General features: G+C 35.3%; 1 protein-coding gene across 1 annotated transcript in view; it reads left to right on the top strand.

Annotated features, from left to right (window-relative positions):
• Window positions 1-18,676, top strand: part of BET1 (Bet1 golgi vesicular membrane trafficking protein) — a 36,807-nt gene extending 18,131 nt beyond the window's left edge. Inside the window, exon 6 of the mRNA XM_078342084.1 lies at window positions 18,598-18,676. Within this exon, the coding sequence (XP_078198210.1) occupies window positions 18,598-18,676 (79 nt within the window). The remainder of the gene's footprint in view (window positions 1-18,597) is intronic.
• Window positions 18,677-25,677: the final 7,001 nt, after the last annotated feature.

Here is a 25,677-nt window from a genome sequence, read left to right on the forward strand (position 1 = left end):
ATCTAGTTGGAGTGGCCATATTCATTGGGTCCTATTCCATTGAGCTCAACCTACCATTCATAAGAGCTGGATCATTGCTCTGTTAAAAGTATATTTATATTAAATATATGAGGTGATGTTTTTTATTTAAAAATCTCCATTATTTAGTTTAAATGCAGTTTAGTTTGAATATATTACAATACAGTTTGAATATATTACAATATAGTTTGAATGCATTACAATACAGTTTACTTTGAATATAAACTCTCCATTATTTAGTTTGAATACAGTTTAGTGTGAATGCATTATTTAGCTTGAATTATTCTGTTATATACCAGCATCATACAGGTTAATAATATTAATAACCATTTACTGGGTCAGAGACAGTTCTGAACGCTTTATGTAACCTAGCTCATTTAACCCGCATAATATCCTTAAGGTGAGTATTAGCAATAGCCTTATTTTACACATAACATTCTGGCCCAGAGCCATTAAACAACCCAAAGTCACATAAAGTTTGGAACTCAGGCAGTTTGTCTCCAAAGCCTGAATTCTTAATCACACACAGCAGTGCTTTAGCTCAGCATGAGACTTTCTAGAAAGTCTTCCCAGACTCAAGGTAGATTATCAAGTTGGAAGAGGACCAGCAACAGGAGCCATATTTCTAACTTTCTGGAGTTGAGAGCACGGTTGGAGAAGGTGGCAGAGACAGTGTAGGGGAGGGCAGAGATATGGAGGTGAGAGAATGGGATAGTAAGACTATTTGCTAGGAATTGAGCCTGATTAAAAATTCCAAATTTTCAAAAGGTAGAGTGGGAATATACATTCTTCACACCTTCTGAAAAAACAAATAATTTTAACCTCCTAGCCTCCGAATTTGATTTGTAAAAATCAGCAGCTGAATTTGGCTAGAGACTGTATTAGAGATAAAGAAATCTGTGTAACTCCATGATACTGACATTTTCTTTTGTCCTGTGAAGCGATATAGCCTACCACATGACTAAGTTTTCTAGGAAGAAATACTTATTCATTTAGCCATATTCATAACTGAATTTTCTTGGAAGATTTTTTTTAATTGTGCAATGCTTTATAGTGCTCTGATTTAAATTTCCATCAAGCATTTACAGACACAATCTGGAGGCTATTCTGTAGTTCATTATACAAATAGACATATTGAAGGAATGATCACAAAAGGAAAGAATGACAATCTAATCAGTGCTGTTTTGCCACTTTCACTACATTTTTTTAACCCACAACATTTATCTTTGTTTATGATTCATCCAGTTTCCAAGAAAGCAAGTGGCCTTCTCCAGTAGAAGGAATTTCATCTCAAATAAGTTACAATTAATGTTCACCTATTCGGAAGAATGCCATTTTAACAGCACTCAAAGATTTGACATAATTGTCCACAAACTCTTCTCAGATGTTCTGAGTTAAATAATGGCTTCTAAAGATTGATGTGCACCCAGAACTTCAAATTATGATCTTATTTTGAAGTAGTGTTTTTGCAGATACAATCTAGGTAAGATGATACCACACTGGATTAGGGTGAGCCCTGATACAATGACTAATGTCCTTAAAAGAAGGACATTTGATGGGCACAGAGATACAGAGAATGCCATGTGGAGACAGAAGCAAAGATTGAGCAATATGCCTACAAGCCAAGCAACATCAGGGATTGCTAGCAACCACCTGAAGCTAGGAGGAGGCAAGAAAGGATCTTACCCATGAGCCTTCAGAAAGAGCATGGCCTTTAATTGACACCTTGATTTTGAAATTCTAACCTCCTGAATTGTTGGTTAATCAATTTCTGTTGTTTTAAGCTATCATTTTGTTACAGTCCCTAGAAAACTAAGACATTAGTCATTGCAGTGCAGCATCAGGGGTTGGGTAGGAATACCTGGGATGACCATCTGGAGAGCAAAATACAGGGCTCTGGCTACTACATTCTCCTAAGTGACAACTAAAGCCAATGCAGTCAGCATTGTGGAAATTCTAAAGAACATTTGCTCAAAAGACTATTTCTTTTCCTTTTTTTTCTTTTTGAAATGCATGACTGAAGAATTGAATTAGGTAAATAATGCACCAGATTAGTAAAAACAAGTACCTGAAAGGAAGCTGAAATTGAGGACAAGATTCTAAAATGAGGAGCCACTAATGTATTGAGAGGACACTAACTCTTTCCAGTTGATATAGTATAATTCTGTAAGCACTTTTCCCACTCAATTTTGTACAGAGTCATGGCTCATCTTGATTGGGTCTTAAAATTTTTTTTAGCTCCATGAATGTATCTCAAACTTTACCAATAATGCAGAAATCAAGTTACATACCTTTAAGCATGGAGGAACTATTATACATTTTAGACCCCTAAAATATTGCAAGTTTCAGAGATTCTTCCCATGATTCAGAGACCAGCTCATGTCTTTTTAGAGAATTCAGTATTTTGAGGTGAACCATCAATGCAATAATGTTTTAAAGACTAGTTAATCTTGTCATGGCATGAAGAAATAATTGAGATGTTCTCCATGAAGAAGTCAAAGGGAGGATATGTTGCAACTAGAATTGGGAAGAATAATGTTACACCGAATAACTTTTTTTGTCAGTGATAAGAAAACAGACAATGACAGATCAAAAATAATCACCAAACCATGGGTCATGCCATAATCATTGAGTGAATGCTAAATAGTGACTCCCCCATGACTCTCCTAATTCCTGGCCTGGGCCACCTCTGGTCTTTTGGTACTGATTTTTGGCATCAGGACCAACTTTGGATCTAGAAGAGGGAATTGTCTGAAAAATGCCTTATCTGCCCTGCCTAGTGTAGGCTCAATTACATCAGCACTAAAGAACATCAGAACCTTCATATTATGAGAAATATACATACTCTTTTCTCAAGCAGAAGTAATAAATATAACTATTCTTATTGAAATGTGTACAGATGTTGATAGTATTAAGCACAATTTGAACAAGCAAAACTATTCCCTCTCTTGGAGATAAGGGAAAAAAATCTGTATCATTTATTCATTTCTTGTGTACCCAGAACCTCAACGTGTGACCTTATTTGGAAATAGTGTCTTTGAGGATGTAATCTAGTTAAGATGAAGCCACACCAGAATAGGGTGAGCCCTAATCCAACGACCAATGTCCTTACAAGAAGAAGGACATTTGATGGGCACAAAGACACGAAGAATTCCATGTGGAGAATAAATTCCCAACTATACTTTCAGTCTCTTGAGGGCAGGGACAGGAAATATACACATTTAATCTTTATTATCCAAGACCGACATAGTATCTGGCACACAGTAGAAACTTAATGGACTGAATGAAGAAATAAATTAATAAAGCAAGGGGCAGCTGAACCAGAATCACCAAATTACAGAGTTCCAGACACCCAGACAAGTAAACTGGTTTATGACTGAAGAGTTATCAATTATAAGGGGATTCCAGAGTTAGAGAAAATTAATTCCTAGCTTCCAAGACCATTGGAAATATCATCTTATACTATGCTTCTATTTGCTAAAAAGTCACATATTACAATGAGCTTCATAATTATAGCCTGATTTATACAGAGTCATATTTCAAGCACCATGCCATTATTTCATAGAATATTTATTAAGCTTCTGCCAATAGTCTACTAGATATCATAGAAAAATACATATAAAATCTTGCCTTTAGCAGGTTATGATATAGCTAAAGATGTTTACATTTGTAACTACAATTAAGCAATAAAGCAGTGTGTATAGGTGTGTGGTGGGCTTAAGAGGGAGTAGTTTTAGTTTAATATCTGTACCAGATCCAAACTCTGTGTCATACCAGAGCCACTCAGCTACACCTATCCACTCTTCCCACAATCCTCTATTTTCCTTGCTTCCCCTCTGGAAGGACCCTTGTCACTGCCCACTGTTCTTATACTTTAATGCTGTGACTTCTGAAACTTCCATGCACACCCTTGGACCAGTTCCTATTGGCACTACTGACTGCAATGCCTGCTCCATCACCAGATGGGGCCAAGAGATTTCTCCAGTGGCTGCCTGGGAATGCTACCTGGAAGTACACTGGATTGAATGACTCCTGGGAGGACTTTAACCAATGAAAGACAGGCAGCAGCCAGTTGATACATTACTTGAATTCCAGGAATTGTTCTTCTGGAGAATTTGTACGAGAACCAGCAACCTGCTGTGTTTCCTCTGAGGCTGCGGACAGCTTAGTAGTATGTTCTCTTCGCATTTTGGTTCCCTTATCTGCCTTGCTGCTGTTTTTCCCAAATTTATTTCCCAATAAGCTTTTGAATCAGGCTCTATTTACCAGGAAATGTAGGCCAAAACAGTACTTGAAAAATATTTTACTAGGGAGAACATGACAACTTTTTGCTATTTATAAGATTTCATAGACAACTCACTACTGAAGTAATATAAACAATTAATGATCTTATGCTTCTCTCATAATATGGAATGATAAAAAGCAATTCAATGACCAATCATCCCTGATTGTAGAGGACTGAGGGATTTCCTAGGACGAGACTTTCACTGCTAAACTCTTCCTGGGCAAACCAGGAAAAGTTGGTCACTATGAAAAGCAGTTAGGAGAAATTTACAAAGGTAGGCTGAATTTGTGTGGAAACACCCAACAGCAAATACATAGAAATGGCAGATAAAATACTACAAATATTAACCAAAAAATTATATATGAATGAATGAAAGAAGGGGAAATCTCCAGGTGGCAGAGTTGAAGAAACTATCTAAAATAAAGCCCAGAGACAAAAAACAGAAAACGAAAAGTGATATTAAGATACATAAACGGTGACTCTCATGATTACAATTTCACTTTACAATAAAAACTTCTTTGCCTTTCACTTCAAATTTTAAAAATGGTAAAAAGAGAATTCCAGCATATATAAGATCATACCATCAGCAAACACAGACAGTTTTACTTCTTTCTTTCTGATTTGGATGCATTTAAGTTTTTCCTTACCTTATCACCCTTGCTAGGACTTCCAGTACTATGCTGAGTAGAAGTAACCATGGTGGGTATCCTGACCTTGTTCTGGGTCCTAAAGGAAAAGATTTCAACTTTTCCCATTGAATATAATTTTGGCTGTGGGCTTTTCATGTATCGCCTTTAGTCGAAGTAATTTCTTTCTACTGCTAGTTCTTTGATACTTTTTATGGAAGTGTGTTAAATTTGATCAAATGCTTTTCTCATGTGATTTTTATCCTTCATCCTGGTAATGTTCTGTATCATGTTAATTGATTTTCATATGTTGATTTCATATGTTGAACCATCCTTGTATCCCAAGGATAATTTTCACTTGATCTTGGTGTGTGATTCTTTTAATCTGCTATTGAATTTAATTTGCTAGTTTTTTTGTTGAGGAATTTTACATCTATGTTTATCAGAATTATTGGCCTATAGTTGTTTTTTACAAAAACAGTGCCTTTGGCTCTGGTGTCAGGATAATGCTGGTCCTGAAAAAGGAATTTGGAATTCTTCCCTCCTATTTAGTTTTTTGAGGGAGTTTGAGAAGGATTGACATTAATTCTTTAAATGTTAGTAGAGTTCAGCAGTGAAGCCATCTGGTCCTTTGTTGGGAAGTTTTTGATTCTTGATTCAATCTCCTTACAAGTTATATATCTGTTCAGATTTTTCATTTCTTAATGATTCAGTCTTGGTAGGTTGTATATTTCTAGAAATTTATCTATTTCTTGTAGGTAGGAAAATTTGGAATGTTGCTCACATGGTCCAACTCTTTCCCTCACCAGAGAGAAGCTGGAATCTGGGGCTTTTTGACCATTTGCTCTGCACTGAACCAGGTGGATGAACTATGGCAAGTTCATGTGTGCTACACTAAATCACAGACATTGTTCTTTCTCAATGGCTCCCAGGCATCAGGAGTACTTTTGGGTCTGGTCAGAACCTTAAGACCAATGAGATGGAAGCCATTTCCTTGAGCAACTCTCAAAAGAATTAGAACATTCTTCTGTTGTATGGTCCAGTCCTTTCCTTACCTCCCCAGGGAAAAGCTGGGAGATGGAACTACCCTCCCAATCATGTGGCAGTATGCTGGGGTTAAGGATTATGGTGAGAAGGAGAGTCAAATTTTCTTACTGGCTTTAATGTGCTGATCTCATGCTTGCCAGGAGTGCAGGAGCCCCTCAATTAGTTTCTGAAGTTCTCACAAAAAGAATTAGCTCATATGTGGTTGCTAAATTGGTGTGTCATGGGGGGAAGGAAGGTTCTTGCTGACATTACCATTCCCATCTTGTAGTCATGTTTAAAGGAGGATGAGGTTATGAAATTAGGATAGAATGTTAAATTAAAATTCACTGATTTATGATATGACACTTATGGGACTGAGTTTCTCTCTTGTTGCCTAGGCTAGAGTGTAATGGCGTGATCTCAGCTCACTGCAACATCTGCCTCCCAGGTTCAAGTGATTCTCCTGCCTCAGCCACCTGAGTGTAGCTGGGAATAGAGGCATGTGCCACCACACCTGGCTAATTTTGTATTTTTAGTAGAGGTGGGGTTTTTCCATGTTGGTCAGGAACTCCAGACCTCAGGTGATCTGCCTGCCTCGGCCTCCCAAAGTGCTGGGACTCCAGGTGTGAGCCACTGCGCCTGGCAAAAAAACATACTTTCATACAAAAGTATGTATAAAGCATTTTAAAGTTGGTTGTAAGTCCCTGCCATTGCACTTAATAGTGGCACAGTTAGGCTTGTATGGTAGACATTGGTAATTTTTATGTATCCAGTATCCAGGCAATCCTTCCTATTATGAGACATTCCCTAGTTGTGTGTGTGTCCCTTCCCACTCCAGAAGCCAAAGGGATTGAAGATATACCCTTCTTGTATTCCTGAAAGCCAGGCGTAGGTTCAGAATCCAGACTTGTCCAGTTGGACACCACCAACTGGACTTCCAAAGATGCAGGAATCTGAAAAACTATCAATGGCAGAAGCAGCAGCATCAATTATTTTATAGGGATAGATGTGGTGTCCAGTGGCAGAAGCCTTGAGCATTTAATGCTGAACAGTCTGGCAGAGATGAGAAGACAGTAGCCTGAGTGTCTACCAATGGCAGCTCCAGTGATTGTATGGTCATGAGTCATTACCAGCTATACCTTTTATTCTTGGCCAACCTTCATTTGTCCCTATCCATTTTCTTTTTTCATTTTTTTTTTTTTTTTTGAGAGGGAGTTTTGCTCTTGTTGTCCAAGCTGGAGTGCAATGATGCGAACTCGGCTCACCACAACCTCTACCTCCAGGATTCAAGCAATTCTCCTGCCTTAGCCTCCCAAGTAGCTGGGATTACAGGCATGCACCACCATGCCCAGCTAATTTTGTATTTTTAGTAGAGACAGGGTTTCTTTATGTTGGTCAGGCTAGTCTCAAACTCCTGACTTCAGGTGATTTGCCAGCCTCAGCCTCCCAAAGTGCTGGGATTACAGGTGTGAGCCACTGCGCTTGGCCATCCCTATCCATTTTCTATTCTTGATCTCCAAACTTCCAGAAAGATGATGTAGACTCCTTTCAGACAGATTCATTTTCTATTAAAGTTTGTCAAAGCCATTTTTTCTAACATCAAACTCTGACTGATATCCTTTAATTTTCATGATGTAAGTTCACATACTATAATATTTTTTAAATTACTAAAACTCAGGAAATGGGCACATGAATTTTTACTTTAAGTTATTTATAAACTGAAAATCTAAACAAGATATTAAATAGAAAATGAAAGCATACGAAAATAGTCAAACAAGCCAACAGACTAGTAAAGGCAAATTCTTAGAGAGTTCAGGAAATCTAACAATGTATGATAGTATAATGAGAAATGCGTCAAGGGTGAAGTGAAACATGGGCAGTATTATATAGGAAATGTAGGAATTAGATAGATGAAGAGAACCAGAGAGATCTTTTCAAGTGGAAGTGCTGGTCTGAGAAAAGACTTAGAAATGAGATTGCAGGCCAGGCACAGTGGCTCATGCCTGTAAACCCAGCACTTTGGGAAGCCAAGGTGGGCTACTGCTTGAGCCCAGGAGCTCCAGACCAGCCTGGGTGACATAGCAAAACCCCTCTCAACAAAAAACTACAATATTATCCAGGCATCATGGGATATGACTTTAGCCCCAGCTACTGGGGAGGCTGAGAGATGGGAGGATCACTTGAGCCTCAGAGGTTGAGGCTGCAGTGAGCCAGTCATGCCACTGCACTGTAGCCTAGGCAACAGAGTGACATCCTGTTTGGAAAGAAAAGAAAAAGAAAGAAAGAAAGGAAAGAAAGAAAGAAAGAAAGAAAGAAAGAAAGAAAGAAAGAAAGAAAGAAAGGAAGGAAGGAAGGAAGGAAGGAAAGAAGGAAGGAAGGAAGGAAGATGCAGATGCCACATTTTGAGATGATAACACCAGTCTAGGACAGAGAGTTTAAGTAAAAGAAACATTTGATTATGGCCTTAGATACTAGTAAGGAACTTAAATTTAAGCCTGTACACATAGGATAATTAAAGGCTCCTAAGTGGGCAAGGGGCATAATTATGTAAAGGAGTCAATGAAACTATCACAAAGAAAGACTCCATAGGTACCGGTCAATAAATTTGATGGGGGTGGTCAGTAAAGAAGAAAGTTTCAGAGATGTTTTCAAGTTGGAAGAATGGAAGACTCATACAGACATCTGGCTTCGGGGACAATATGCAGATTTCAGTTTTAGCTCTGTTTACAAAGAAAGGAGGTCAAAGTTGGAGGTCCAATTGAGGAAGGAAGCTTCTGCATAGAGTGCCCCCGTGAGGATTGATCCCATTGCCAAGAATAAGAGCTAGAAAGAGAGAAATGGAGAGCTGAGGTCTGAATATTGTGCCAGACGGAAGTGAGTAAATGACCAAAATATTGGATTTTTATTCTAATCCCTAAATCATACTAAGTAAATAATTTAAAACAGGAAGATTCATTTACAAACCAATTTTTGACTTTTTCTCAAATTAGTTGCACTTACACAGAGCCATTACCCGTGATTTGTAACATCTGTTGTGGTTTATCTAATTAGAATGCATTCTGTAACAAAGCCAATGAAGACCAAATAATGACTTAGACTTGCGGGCAAAAATCTCAGCAATTATATGCTTTCAAATTCAGTATGAAAATAAAGAGATGAGAGAGAGGAGAGAGAAGCAGCACGTATCCTAGAGTTACAATTTAGGCAAAAATGCAGGCAGCACAGTTGCACAGCACAACTCTAGTAGGCGCCAGCACCACTGTGGGATTTGTAAAGAGAAACTCTATCCCTGATCAAGGCATGGGGCCTTTCCTCAGGGGATACAGCTCTAAACAGACTCTGAGAAGCTCTCCTTTGAGCCCTCCTATGGACACACCATGGGAAAGGGGTTCCTCCGGCCCCTTTACATCCTACTAGGAACCTAAGTTCATAAGTTTTACAGTTATAAGGATGGAGCCCAGGTAGCAATTTAGCCACGTACAAGTTATAGAAGCTTTCCAAATATCAGAGGCCAATTTTTAAATTTCGCACTTGGTGTTTCTTTGGTTCCATTTAAAATGCTATGCAAATGTAGCTTCAGGTTCTCACCCAAGCCCTCTTTCCAGTCAGATGGTTTCCCCTTAGCTCCTTCCATACAGAAATTTCTGGAGCCATTATTGAACACAAATAGTAAAATCTTATCACTTCTTTCACCTAAAAATCTAAAAACAATTAGAAAATACCACAGTTCCCTAGAAAATATATTTATGTGAATAATTGTTAATGTTAGGTTTTTCTAACCACTGTAAAATGCAGTAGCAATATATAGTCTTATGACATGAAAAATTAAATATTCAATGAGTTGATTAAGTAAATTTGTGTCACTATACAATGATGAAATATTATGTCCGCATTACTACAGACGGCGCAATTTAGTTTTACTATAATACTGGACTGCTAAAGTGATGAAACCAAAAAACAAACAAAACAATAACCAAAAATATTACAGCAGGAGTCAGGATCACACTTAATATTTTAGTCTATTTTTCCCCAAATTCATCTTATAAATATTCTATGTAACAGAGCCTCATTAGATCATCTTAAATAGTAATTAACATATTTCCTGAGAAATGGGCTTTTTGTTTAGTTATCCTCATTAGAAATCATAAAAATATAATTCTGATGTGGCAATGTTGCTTATGCTTAGGGTAAATGAATTAAATGATAAGTACATATGTATTACTTATACATATTTGCCACTTTAACTTGGAGAAGAAAAAGGTCCCATGAATTGTGGGTGTAGTTAATTATTTTTTAAAGAGTATTTCTAATTTGTCTTGATGCTTACATCAATCATTTACAATACGTAAATGATTATCTGTGCAGACAGGACTGCAGATCATAACAGCTGCAGATGACTATATTCTGTACAAAATCTGACTGCACTGCATTATATACTTTGTCTTTCAGATAATGTGTCCTTATTACAGAGAAGTGTGTTTCATTTTTTAACTAGATAACTCACCTTTTGGGAGTATGATATTGATGATGTTGTTAGTCTATCCACTGATGCTGCTTCCCTTGTGGGTCATAAGTAGCAGCTGATTAGGGAAATGCTGATGCTAATTCATCATTTCAACATCTTTCTGCAACCTACATACACATAAAACAGACTAATTTGTGTAAGCTGAAGTAATTTAAAAGGTTTCATTTTATTGTCATAGCTCCAGAGGAAGAAAACTGGATGTTATTCCAAATGGATACATAGTACCCATTAAATAGTAGTATATTTATATACTACCAAATAAAATCTTCTGACTCTACACATACCTACAATCACACTTAAATTTTCTTTTGCTCATTAATTCAGGAAAATCTTCATATGAAAATAAATTTAAACTTTAATAATGAAACCAATAAAAAAAAATCCCCAGACCTAAGTGGGTGGAAGATTAAATAGAGCAAATGATTATTTTCCAAAGAGCCTAAATGTAAAAATATTGATCATTATTTAAATTTGGCAACACAATAAAATTTTTGACCTATAAAAGGCTGTCAATCCACAAATAATTAGGTTTATTTTTGAGGGGTGGGACTAGGACACAGCGCTATCCCTCAACGGTCTTTTTCACAAGTCTGGATAATAAAACACAATGACATTTACTTCCGGTTTTTTTTTTAAAGAAAGCCTTATTATTGGTGGATTCTCAAGTTATTCCTATTAATTTGTGATTATAGTTTTTGAAAGATAAGGGAATGTAATTTCCTTAATAAAAGAAGAATTAATTGTTCATTGGTGCCAAAACTTGATCTAAAGAACAAATGGGCTCCTTCTTTGACTTACCCTTAATTATCATTCAGGAGGTATTGAATAACCACACACTTTCTATTCATGCAACTGTCTTTGTATATTTATTTGAAACAATTTTGTCACTTACATGTAACTATTTTTAAATGGGAAGTTAAGTAAATAAGAATTGACACAAAAATAACCATTAAAGATCTGTTTTGGAGAGAGGAGAAATGTAGCTTTTATCAAATAGTTTTAAATGACCAGATGAATCTTTTCAAACTCAATAATATACAGTGCAGTTCATTATCTGGATAAATTGCTTCTTAAAAGTTGAGAACTATAAAATATATGTGAGACTGAATATATATGTAAAATATATGTGAGATTAGGTTCTTAACTCATAGGATAGATGTTTAATAAACTATCAACATTTAAAAATTCCTAAACCTGTGACTACATAAACTTCACAAAAGATGTCATGAATAAAAGTGAAACTCAAATACATTTTTATTCTATAAGAATTAAATCAAGTGGTTAATTTTAAATTATAATTTTTGACATCTACCTTCTTCAAATAATACAAGAAGCAGCAAAACAATAATAGCAATAATAATTATTATAATAAATGTTAATAGTTATGGAAGAGATTTTAGGAGCAATGCAATCCAAACTATTATTTTTAAAATAATAAAAACAAAAAGGTTATATGAATTGAGTTGACCAATCACACAAGTGGGTTATGGCAAAGTTGAAACTAGGGCTGGTTAACTTATAGTTTAGTGCTGTTATCTACATCACTACCTAGCTTCCAGCTCAACTGTGATTGCTTCTCAATCACTTTTGCTTCTCAAACACATGAATGTTGCTTGAAGGAAGTACAATTAACAACAAGATTTTTTTAAAGGATCTATAATATATGCATCAGGCAAGAAATGCTTGATTATGCAACTGTAACAAAACATACAAAATTCTCAGTGGTTTAAAATACCAACATCTATTTCTTACTCAGTCTACATGCCCATCATATGTTGGCCAGGGAACTCTGATCCATGTTATCCTAAATATCTATGTTGAGGGAGGTTCTACCTCTGAGCTTCATAATAACTAAGGAAGGAAAAACAGAATGTCACAAATAGTGCTTTATACTTTTGTTCAGAAGTGACCTGTGACATTCTGTTCACGTTTCACTATTAAGTCCATTTCATGGCCACCCAAACTTCAAGAGGTACGGGAAGGATAATGTTACCATATGACTAGAAGGAAAGAGAAATGTTTGAATATTTGGTGACCAGTATTTATGACTAATATATATATACTATGACTACTATATATACACACACACACATATATATGTGTATATATGTATTTATGTATATATAGTACTATGTATGTACTATATATGTATGGTACTATATATGTATATATAGTAGTCATAAATACATATATACATATAAATATATATGTATATATAGTAGTCATAATGTAGTCATATATATATCAGCTATTCCTTTGAGATTTGCTGAAAAAATATTCACTGCATTATATATTCATTGAATAATGAATATTCACTTATCTGTCAAAATGCTACCAGAAACAGAAAACTAATGAAATTTGATATCTGATTGTACCTATCTGCTTCATGAAATATTATAAATGAATTTATTAGTGGAGAACATATAAAGCAAAAAACTAGAACTTAAATTTATATTCTAAAAATTTGTTATGATATTAAGATTCAGTTTCTTCAAAGACATACTGGTAATTTATTAGCTAATGCTACTTTTCCTCTTAATTTAGTTTTGCCCAATTTATTAATGAAGTCCGTGCAGAGAATGATGCTACGGGTATTTTTTTCTGTTTTATTGCAAAACCACCACATAAGTCAAGAAGTAACTTGAGAAAGAATGAACTACTCTAGGTGTATAGAAGGTCTAAACATCTGAGTGGGAATATAAAGACTATCACTAACAACACTGTAAGTTTTTAGGAGGAAGAAAGTTAGAAGCCAAAGAAATTGCATAGAATTGCACTTTATTGCTTAGCATGTAAGTGCTACGTTAACTCACTTAAACAATCATTTTGTTCCAGGTGTTACACAGCCTATACAAGGTTAAGTATATGAGAACAATTGCCACCATGAAAACTGATGGTATTATGACAATTTTAAGAATGAAATTTATCCAAGGTTCTTAAAAAGCCAACTAGCCCGAGCTTTGGTGGGCCAGGAGAAAGTTTGAGTTAGAAACACTTAGGTGTGAATATTAGCTTTTCCACTTTTGGCTGTATGGCAAGTCATATAACCTCCTTGGCCCTGCTTCCTTTTCTCTGACTGAGAATACTTTTGTCTATATCACACAACTTTTGAGAGGGCTATTTATTCATCCTTGAAACTATATATATATATATATATATATATATATATATATATATATATATATAGTTGTTTTTTGTTTTTTTTGTTTTTTTTTTGAGACAGAATTTCGCTCTTGTTACCCAGGCTGGAGTGCAATGGGGCGATCTCGGCTCACCGCAACTTCCTCCTCCTGGGAACAGGCAATTCTCCTGCCTCAGCCTCCTGAGTAGCTGGGATTACAGGCACACGCCACCATGCCCAGCTAATTTTTTGTATTTTTCGTAGAGACAGGGTTTCACCATGTTGACCAGGATAGTCTTGATCTCTTGACCTCGTGATCCACCCGCCTCAGCCTCCCAAAGTGCTGGGATTACAGGCGTGAGGCACCGCGCCCGGCGAAACAAAATATTTAGTAAGCCACTCTATGCACCATGCACATTGCCTGTGTAAAACAGGCAAGAGATAAGCTAAATTCATAGACTTAAAAATAACCATATTTGGATAAAGACACAAATAAGCAAGGTAATGAAAGTGAGAGTTACTGGGGAGGCCCTTTTAGACAGGGCAGACAGAGGCCTCTCTGAGGAACTGAGGTTGTGATGATGGAGATGAGCCGGCCAAGCAAAAAGCTTAGGGCAGTTGAGCTAGGCTGAGGAAATAGGGAATGTGATGGTGTGAAGGCCAGCTTGATGAGATGGCACATCAGCAGCACCTGCAGAACTTCCAGCGCATTCACGGACTCACTCTCACCTACTCACACACTTGTGCTCAGCAGAACCCCTGCAGACAAACACTTCCCTGGTCATGTGCTAACAACTGTAGTGGGTTTTACTGGTGTACAATCCGATGAGTAAAATAACAACCAATAAGAACCTTTGGCGAATTTTATTATATGTGTCAATATAAACATTTTAGCCCAGTTGCCTAAGACATTTTAAAAGAGGAGAAAAAAATTCTTGACTACAATTATCTTGGAATGTGTGCCCTTGAGATATATATCATCAATTCGTAAACATTAAAATAAAAATGAGTCTGATATTTGCATTTCTACCATGTAATTAGTAGGTTAAATACATATATTAACTTTTTATTAAAATAAATAATTTAACAATATATCCTTTTAGTCCAAATAATATACAAGTTCAGTTACTTGATCTCGGAGAGTATTTGCCAAAGTTGCTAAATTATTCAGGTGAACTGAACAAATATTTTGCTTACAAAAGTTTTTAGCTTGATGCCCCTTGAGGTGTTGTATATTTTACATACCTCATTATAAAATCATCTTGCAAACATGCAATAGCAGAGTTCTACCACTGAGCTCCATGTGAAACTTTAATCAAGTTCCTCCATTAAGTACTAGTCTCCTGACTCAATATACAGGAATACCTCAGAGATATTGCAGGGTTGATTTCAGACCACTGCAATAAAGTGACTCTCACAGTAAAATGTGCCACACTAATTCTTGGATTCCCAGCGCATATAAAAGTTATATTTACAACATACTATATATAATCTATTAAGTGCAATAACATTATGTCTAAAAAAGTACATACCCAAATTTAAAAAACCTTATTGATAAAATGATAATACTTAATGTGAGCTTTTAGTAAGTCATAATCTTTCTGCTAATGGAGAGTCTTGCCTCAATGATGACTGCTATTGACAGATCAGAGTGGTGGTTGCTGAAGATGGGGTGGTTGTGGCAATTTCTTAAAATAAGACAAAAATGAAGTTTGCCATTTCAATTGACTCTTCCTTTCAAGAAAGATTTCTCTGTAGCATGCTGTACTGTTTTATACTCACAGTGACACTTCTTTTGAAATAGAAGTCAATCCTCTCAAACCCTGTTGCTGTCTTATTAACTAGGTTTACACAATATTCTAAATCCTTTGTTGTCATTTCAACAATTGTCACAGCATCTTCACTAGGAGTAGAGTCCATCTCAAGAAACCACTTTCTCTGCTCATTCGTTAAGATGCAACTCCTCCTCCATATAAGTTTGATCATGAGATTGCAGCATTTCAGGCAAATCTTCAGGTTCCACATCTGGTCTAGTTCTTCTGCTACTTCTGCCACATCTGCAGTTACTTCCTGTACTATGTCTTGAGCCCCCCAAAGTCATCCATAAAGGCTGGAAACAACCTCTTCTAAACTCCTGTTAATGTTGACATTTTAACTTCCTCCCATAAATGACAAATGCTCTTAAGGACCTCTAGAGTGGTGAATACTTTGCAGAAGGTTTTCAAGTTATTTTACCCAGATCCATCAGAGGAATCACTATCTAAGGCAGCTATAGCCTTATGGAATGCCTTTCTTAAATAATAGGACTTGAACATCAAAATTACTCCTTGATCCATGGACTGCAGAACGGATGTTGTGTGAGTGGCAATGAAAACATTAATATTCTTGCACATTTCCATCCAGAGCTCTTGGGTGACCAGATGCATTGTCAATGAGCAGTAAAATTTTAAAAGAAATCTTTTCTTCCCTAGACGTTAGTTATCAATAGTGGGCTTAAAATATTCAGCTAACCATGCTGTAAAGAGATATGCTGTTGTCCAGGGTTTGTTATTCCACTAACAGAGCACAGAATAATAATTCCACTTATAGAGTGTAGAATAATTCCTAACATCCTTAGGATTTCCTTTTTTTTTTCTTTTTTTTTGTCCTGAGGATTTTCACAATAGGAAGTGAAAAATGGCTTCAACTTAAAGTCACCAGCTGCATTAGTCCCTAACAGGAGAGTCAACCTGTCATTTAAAGCTTTGGAAACAGCCATTGACTTCTCTTCTCTAGCTATGAAAATCCTAGTTGGAATCTCCTTCCAATAGAAGATTGTTTCATGTACACTAAAACCTGTTGTTTTGTGTGGCCACTTCCATCAATGATCTTAGCCAGATCTTCTGGATAACTTGCTGCATCTTCTATGTCAGCACTTGCCACTTCACCTTGCACTTTTGTGCTATGGAGATGCCTTCTATCCTTAAACCTCACAAATCAATTTCTGCTAGCTTCAAACTTTGCTTTTGCAGCTTCCTCACTTTTCTCAGCCCTCACGGACTTCAAGAAAATTGTGACCTAGCTTTGGAATAGGCTTTGGTTTAAAGCAATGTTGTGGCTAATCTATCCAGACCACTCAAACTTTCTCTGTATTGGCAATAAGCCCGTTTCACTTCCTATCATTCTTGTGTCCACTAGAGTAGCACTTATAATTTCCTTCAAGAACTTTTCCTTTGCATTAACAACATGGCTAATTGTTTGGCACAAGAGGCCTACCTAGCTTTTGTTTTATCTCAACTTTTGACATGTCTTCCTCTCTAAGCTTAATCATTTTTAGCTTCTGACTTAAAATGAGAGATGTGTAACTTTTCTTTTCACTTGAACACTTAAGACAATTGTAGGGTTATTAACTGGTGTAGTTTCAATATTGTATCTCAGTGAATAGGAAAACCCTAGGAAAGGGAAAGAGGTAGGGAAATGGCTGCTCAGTGGATCCGCCAGAACACACGCAACAGGTATTGATCAAATTTACCATCTTATATTGGTGTGTTTTATGGTGTGCCAAAACAATTACCATAGTAATGTCAAAGATCACTGATTGTAAGTAACCATTATCATATAGTAAAAATGAAAAAGTTGGAAATATTGTCAGAATTACCAAAACATGACACAGAGAGGCAAAGTGAGCATAAGCTGTTGGAAAAAATGGTACTGATAGATTTGCTTAATGTAGAGTTGACATACAAGGTTTCATTTTTTAAAAAACACAAGGCTCAGTGGCTCATGCCTGTAATCCCAGCACTTTGGGAGGCTGAGGTGGGTGGATAATTTGAGGCCAGGAGTTTGAGACCAGCCTGGCCAACAGGGCAAAACCCTGTATCTACTAAAAATACAAACAAACAAAAAAATTAGCCCGGCGAGGTGACAGGCCCCTTTAGTCCCAGCTACTCGGGAGCTGAGGTGGCAGAATCACTTGAACCCAGGAGACAGAGGTTGCAGCAAGCCAAGATTGTGGCATTGCACACCAGTCTGGGCAACATAGATATAGATAGATAGATAGATAGATAGATAGATAGATAGATAGATAGATAGATAGATGGAGCTCAACCACAAAAAGGAACAAAATAATGGCATTCACAGCAACCTGGATAGAGTTGGAGACCATTATTGGAAGTGAAGTAACCTGGGAATGTTAAGCAGAATATTGTCTGTTCTCAAAAGTGGGAGTGAAGCCAGGAGGACGCAAAGGCATAATAATGATATAATGGACTTTGGGGACTCACAGGAAAGGGTGGGAGTGGGGATGAGGGATAACACAATACACACTGGTACAGTGTACACTGCTCAGGTGTTAGGTGCACCAAAATCCCAGAAATCACCACTAAAGAACTTATTCATATAACCAAACACCATCTATTCTCCAAAAACTATTGCAATTAAAAAATACTATTTTATTAACAACAAGTGGTTGAGGTGCGATGAAATATGATGCAAAAAAGCAGACTGTAGTGCTATGTTCATTGCTATTTTTAAAGAACAATAAAATTAAATTTTTTATTTACCTGAAAACTACTGTTCAGAAATCCTGCCAGTATTCAAGCTTGACTAGTTTAAATAAAATTGACAGTATCAAACATTCTCATGTTTAAAATGTTATTGTGCCACTTTAAGTGAGTACAATATACTTCATTTTATTGTGTTTTGCTTTATTCTGCTTTGCAGATTCTGAATGTTTACACATCCACACGCATGCACACACACACATATATGCTATAAGTAGATATCTTTAAAATGTATCCTGTGAAAAGTAGTTCTGGTTGTGAAGGGTTAGAGGAAAGTAAGGATAAAACAATGACTTAGAAAGTTTTCTATCACATAAGGCTTCTATTAATTCTCTGAATACCTGCTCAGCTTTTTTGCAACTCTTCTGAGAGTATATTTACTTCAGCTTTAAATAATTTTTTCCAAACTATTTAGAAACTAAGATATTCACCTGTTTTTACAGTGAATCCTTCAGTTTCCAGGATTTTATCAGTAGCAGTGAAAGCCTACTTCTTCTCATTTTGACTGTTCCTCAGCATTTGTCCAGTAGCTGAAAAAGAAGCAGGCTTATTTTCAGTCCAATCTATCACAGCTGCAAAATTATATAATAACATGTCAAAATAACAACTCTGAAGCTTTCCAAACCTTCCAAGAAAGAAGTTTTTAACAAGTACATTTCATAGTCTCATAATATTTTGAAAATTAAAAATCATATCTTGTAGGTGTGATTGACCATGATATTAAAAGAAAACATCATGACATTCTTCAATTACTCAAAAGAAAGTAGCATTTTCCACTTAAACCCATTATATCTGGGATCATCTCAGCTTTCAAAAATGGTAAGCAGTATGCTTGTAATTAAAACATAAAGGGTGACAATGACAAGTTCAGTATCTATGCAAAAAACAGCACTAACTGGTGTAGAATCTCCTTTGCAGTTAAAGCTTATAGGCACTTTCTAATATGTCATACAAACATTTTTGTATTATCTTTTAAAATTAAAACACAGTTTGTTAATTTTGTACAACTAAAGCCATATATAAGGAATTTCCTGGACAAAAATGAAAATAGTAATGCATTTTCTAAATATTACATGTTCATTGTAGGGATTTTGGAAAACAGAATCAAGGAAAAAAGGTCACCTGCCCTTATAAAAATAGAAAAATACAGTTGCTTTAATGGCCAAAACCAAGATGTTAACATTGGTACAATACTATTAATCAAATTATAGACATTATTCAAATTTTGCCAATTTTTCTATTACGTTATTTTTCTGTGCCAGGGTCCTACTCAGGAGCTCACATCTCATTTAGTTGTCATGTCTTTATGGTCTCCTCTGATCCATGATATCAGATGCAATGGACACTTCTGAAGAGTCCTGGTCAGCTATTTTATAGAATTTCCATCAATTTTGTTCTATTTGATGTTTCTCGTGATTAGATTGAAATAATGCATATTTGGCAAGAATACTACAGAAGTGACATGCCCTTCTCAGTGTATTACATCAATACATGTATTTCATGTATGATCTCAATATATCTAATTTTTGGTTATGTTGACCTGGATCACTTTGTAAAAGTGGTGTCTCCTAGATTTCTCTATTCTAAAGTTCCTATGTTTCTTTTTAATTAATAAATATTTTGTAAGAGTTACGTTCAAATGCAAATATTATTTCTCCTCAAACTTTTACCTAATAATTTGAGTATTCGTTAATGGTGTTTTAATGGTGATTACTGTTTCCCTTATTCCTTTTTTACTTATTAATTGGAATCTTTTTCTAAAGAAGAGCTGTCTCTTCTGCATTTATGTATCTACTCAAATACTTATCTTCATCGCCATGGCACCACAGATATTTATTTTATCCTATGGATTATAACCAAATTATATTTTTTCTTCCATAATTTTTTTTCTAGCTTTGGGCATTGGAATCTTTTCCATTTGGCTCCTGTGCCCCCTGTTCTGAGCACTATTTCCCTGCTACTGCATGAGGCTAAAACCTTATCTTGTATATTTTCTGTGCCAGTCCTGGGATCAAGTGTATCTCCAAGGAGCTGTGGTTCCTTTTATTAGATAATGGTATTAGAAACAAAAATCTGGGTGGTAGGTGTGCTTACTACTAACACAGTGTCACTATTTTTAGTACCTGTCAGTGAACATCGCTTTGGAATATGTATATTATACTGGCTCATGTATACACATATGTCTACATTTTTGTCTGTATTTATCTTTAAAAACCATGAATTCATACTGATACCTACAATTCCAATTCAATACTATAGGGTTTATTCTAGCTATCCCTTTTCTTATATATAACTTATTTGTGTTATAGACAAAGAGAAAACTGGTTCTCATTTGTCTTCAATATAGGCATATATTTTTTCAACCCTAGTATACAAAGAAAATAACTTCTGAAATATGAATCTGTGCCCATTTTGGAACAAATTTGCTAAGTACATTTTTTGTGCAGTTCTTTTTGTCTTTAGCCTCATACTATTCAATCAAAATACCGCTTTCCAAAGTAACTTAGGCGAGTTCTTCTTTTACATCTCCTGTAGTGTTCTGTTATTTGTAATACAGTTAGATTCCTTTGCTATGGTTTCTATTCTATTTGGGGTTCTTCCCAGGTCTGGTGCATTAAAAACCTTTACTTAGCATATAATTCATTCTTTTTATGTAGTGTCCCTGTTCAGATTCCCTTGTGTTTCAGCCTTCTTATCACAGAGCCCAGAGACCAGGTGTTGAGGTATGTGTAGGAAGCTTATAGATCTGTCTTATCTCTCTTTCTGTGTTCTTGCTCCATGATTAGTAGTCACTAGGTCTTTAAAATATATGGTTTGTACGCATACACAATTATTTTTTCTGAGTTCTTTATACAACAGTTCAAGTAATTAACACAAAAAATCTATTTCATTAAAACTCCTTCTCCAGAGTTTGTTTCCCCAGAGCTAAATTCTGGTGGATGGGAATAATATACACTTTGTAGTTCAAAAAGTTCAGGGAACCAAGGATCCCAAAACCTTCCTAGATGCAGCTGAAGTTTTGAGCCTTTACATTAGTCATCAGATAGCACTGTAATAAATATGATCCAAGAATGACTCTTTAATTCTGCTCAACAGCTATAGGAGATGTAAAATGTCAGGCTTTTGCTCAGTAGTAAGACTCCAGAATCCTTAAAGAACTCTAAACTCTCTTGTTCCATACTGCAGACAATTCTCCATATCACATTTGAGATTTTTGCATCTGTGGCATCCATTACTGAATGCAGCCCTGGACTTCTTTCTGATATCCGTTAACTATACTTCAAGTATCTGTATAACCAAATAAGTCATTGATCTTAAATTAAAGGAATCTCAGATTTTCCTGTTCTCTTTTGGATTTCTGATACTAGTTTTAACGTTGTAAAGACTAAGGAATTCAGACAGTTTACAGCTTCAAAAATAAATGACATGCAGAAGATAAGGTTGTCCTGAGGTAATGTAATAATGGAATCTTCACACTGAAATGCACAGTTTCCTTCATAGAATTGTTAAGAGCAGATGGCAGGAGAAAAAAAAGATAAGAATGATACCGTCTATCCACTTTTTTTTCCCTAAGGAAAGTGTTGAAGATGTTTCAAAAGTAATAAGAACAAAATAATGTTCAATTTTAACTCCATGCAGGGATTCTTATTTTAGATTAGTAAGAAATGGCTTTCTATCAAAAATAATAGGGAAAAATATTCAATTTTATCTCCATGCTCGGATTTTTATTTTAGATTAGTAGCAAATAGTTTTCTACCACTCTGAAAACTCTCTTTTTGGCTGACGTCACGGTCTGGAGCTAGAGATGTAAGCAGAAATGGGGCAGAAAGAGCTCAGGTGTTGAATCAATCAGCCTTGATTCAAATCAATCTTCGATCAATTATCAGCTAAATGACTTTTTAAAAAGTCACATAATCTCTCTGGCTCTCTATTTCCTCATCTGGAAAGTAACCATCCCTCAAAGGTTGTTATTAGGAACAAATAAAAATTTTGTGTCAAGATGGTGTGGCACATAATAGGTTTTCTATAAATGTTAATTGAATCAGAAAAATGGCTATGGTTCAACATATTTTGCCTTTAAGCCAACAACAACAACTGGTATTTCTGCTTACGTGTTATTTACAGTATATTTTTAATTTTCGTGCACATTGGTTTCATTGCCTGGCTACTTGGGCAATGTTATTGAACTTACAATGTTGTGACATTGTTACACAGGAGAAGCAAACATTTTCTCTGATGGATGGCAGCTCACACTCTAGAGCTAACACTTCATATACAATCACAAACAAATGGAATGACTTGCTAATGCTATAGCAAAATTCTGGCCAAATATTTGGTGTCAAATGTTATTCTCCAGGTGAGAAGGAGCACAATCTTAGCTTGACACCTCAAATAAAGCCCTTTTTAAAGAAAAAACAAATTCTCCTTAGGGACTTTTCTCAAAAATGCTTCTTTTTTCATATCCAATGGCTAAAAAAACACTTGCAGCTTCTGGAAAGAAATGCACAGTATCAAAAAGCATTTCATTTAATAAACCAATTATTTGCTCCTTTAAAAGTCAGATTACTTCATAGAAAGTTACCATATAATCTAAACTTTCTTTGTTAAATCTCATTAGTAATTAATCCATATTAATATAATTTCATAAGTATTACCTTAACCTATATTATAATAACGATGTAATTTATTATGTAGACTGAGACACTTTAGAGAGTGAAAATGGGCTTTATTAATTATTATCCTGAGGCCATAATGGGAGCATAAGTGGGGCCACATAGGGACAGTCTTGGGCAAAAAATGATTACTAGGCCTACTACTGACATCTAAGAGGACTGATGAGAAGGTACAGTGAAAGGAAGCAGGGCTGCTTAGATTCAGCAGAAGCATATTGTGATTACTTTTCCTCCTAAATTGGGAGATTTGCATGCAATTTTCATTTTCGTATTAACTGTTATTCCAAGAAAAACTCTGTACACTAAAATTGTCCTCAAATTTTAAGGCAGAATTCCTGCATTGATGGCATGGACTTGGATTTATTGCTTGCTAATGCATTAACAAACAGTAAGTCAAGTTTTCACTATTAGATTTGAACTTCATTATATGTTACCTCTTTTACCAAAAAGGGCATATTGCTTTTAGCAAGCTATGTTGTTAAAAGGGATGTCTGTGCTTTCAAATGAAGTGTGAAGGGAAATAAAGGTGCCTATTTATATATTATATTCTTTTGGTATTTCTGCTTACGTGTTATTTACAGTATATTTTTAATCTATTGGATTTATGTTAGGTGCAGTAGAAGTCGTTTTAATATTCTGCAATTTTTCTGTCAGGCAATTTGCTTAATAACATAACATAAATTACAATCCTCAGTACTTGTTATTATTAGTAATTCACAGCTACTTAAAATATTTGATAATAGCATGTCCCCCTATTCAGGGACCAGGCAAGGTATATTTATTCCATCTATGTCTGTTTTTTCCAACATTCCTATGTTCATTCTGACAATTCACCACCTAGCTACGTCTTCCAGCTAGCATATTACTAAGACTCTGAAAGAGTTAAAGGAAAAAAAAACTAAATGGTTGAGTTAAAATAAAAATCCAATTAATAAGTTTGAGTTGTTTTTGTATTAAAACCAAATTCTATATAATTTTTAACACATTTATTCCCAATTACATTTGTAAACACATTTTTATCCTTGTATAATTCATTCATTTTATAATCCAAATAATATTTTTAAACTATTTACTATTGAGCACTATTCCCAGTGTTGGGGTGTCAATGTAAGATGTGCATAGTCTTAAAGAGTTGACTATAATACTTTCATTATCTAGAACAAGGTAACAGAGTAAGAATGATGAATATATATTTGTATTATATGTGCTCAGGGTTCAGAAAAAATGTGTAAAATGTGCAAATTCTAAAATTATTTTGAAGTCTAGCTACTTAAAAGGTCAAAAAAAGCGTTTTATTCTCAAGAGCTAATAGAGATGGAGAAAAATCTCCAAGCAGAGAGGTGCAATTTGGCCCTGCATTCATTAGCTTCTCCACACACTGCTACCTATCCAGACAAAAGGAGATACCTAATGTTCCAAGGGCTGCCTGAATGAATACATTTCCCAAAGAGGCAACCCTGTTTTCTGGTAGTATTTAATTATTTCATTTTCTTCCCTCTATTAAACAAAGGTCTTGGTGAATATTCTTTGCAAAATCCACTTATTTATCTCTTTCATGAATGTTAGATTGTACGAAATTTTATTTCAAAGTAAAATATATTTAATGCAAATACTCACATGTAACACATTTTGTATGAGGTATTGTGAATTTAGATATTTCATTTACAAAGAGCCACTGACTAAAAACGTTTAGCAGTTGATACTCTATGAAGACAAATGTCATACAGAAATTTATCAAATTAATAAATATTTGTGTAATTATAACTCATCCAAGATTGATTTCAAATAATATACATTATTTTCTGCAATTCAATTTTGAAATTTATAGCTAAACTCAATGAGACAAAGTAGGGCATTGGAAATCATCATAAACCAGGTGAGAACAAAACAAATTGTCATTTCCAGAATCTTTAAGAATCAAGTACATAGAGACTAAAAATTAAACATATGACTAATTCAAATAGCCATAAATAAATAATATAGAAATATATGCTATGTAAATTGCACTCTGCTTTAAACTGAAATAAGTAGAAAAATACTACATGAAGTCAGCATGTGCGCAGGTGAATGCCTTATGGATTATAATTTGGGTTTCTTCTGCTTTTCCAAACAAAGCAGGTCATAAATGAATCTTTCTTTCCTAGGGGAAAAATCCAGCATCTATGTCTTCTTCGTGGTCATTCATATCCACCAGCATACAGTAGAAAAATGTATGAGTTTACTCATTAAATTGATAGTTTTAGAGTGACTACCAAGTTACAATTATTTAATAGATGGGGAGCATTCTTTAAGGAAGCAACACTTTCCCAAGGAAAGTCAGATCCTTCCCAAAGCTGTTCATTGTTGGAGTACCTTGTTACAAAAGAATCACATATTTCTCCTGTCTGTGTTACTAACAAATTGATAAACAAACTTGAATGTCAGATGGTGATAAAACTGAAATTTCATTAAAACTGGATTACAGCATTTCCTTGGTCCCAAGACCAAAAACGCGTCTCTCATTCTTCCTCCTCTCACTCCTCACTTTTCACCCAGTCAAGGGCAAAGTCACTGGGCAACGAGTGACACAGGTATTCCAAATCTTAATCTGCCTATTGCAGGCCAATAGTTTTCATTCTTTTGCTATCACAGCAATTAGATAAATCATGCTCTTAGAGAAAAGTAACCCTTTCTATCTCATCCTTCACAGAAGGGTAAAGTAACTGGTGAATGGAAGAATGTGAGAAGAAAAGATGGTCAAAATCATAGATATTGAAAAGAACACAGACCCTCTAAAATATGTGTAATAATCATAAGAATCAAAAACTTCAATTACATTTGTCTATGCCGTACTCACTTTACCTTCTTTTAGCTTTATATATA

This window comes from Callithrix jacchus, chromosome 11 (assembly GCF_049354715.1).
Source record: "Callithrix jacchus isolate 240 chromosome 11, calJac240_pri, whole genome shotgun sequence".
NCBI classification, from domain to species: Eukaryota; Metazoa; Chordata; class Mammalia; order Primates; family Cebidae; genus Callithrix; species Callithrix jacchus.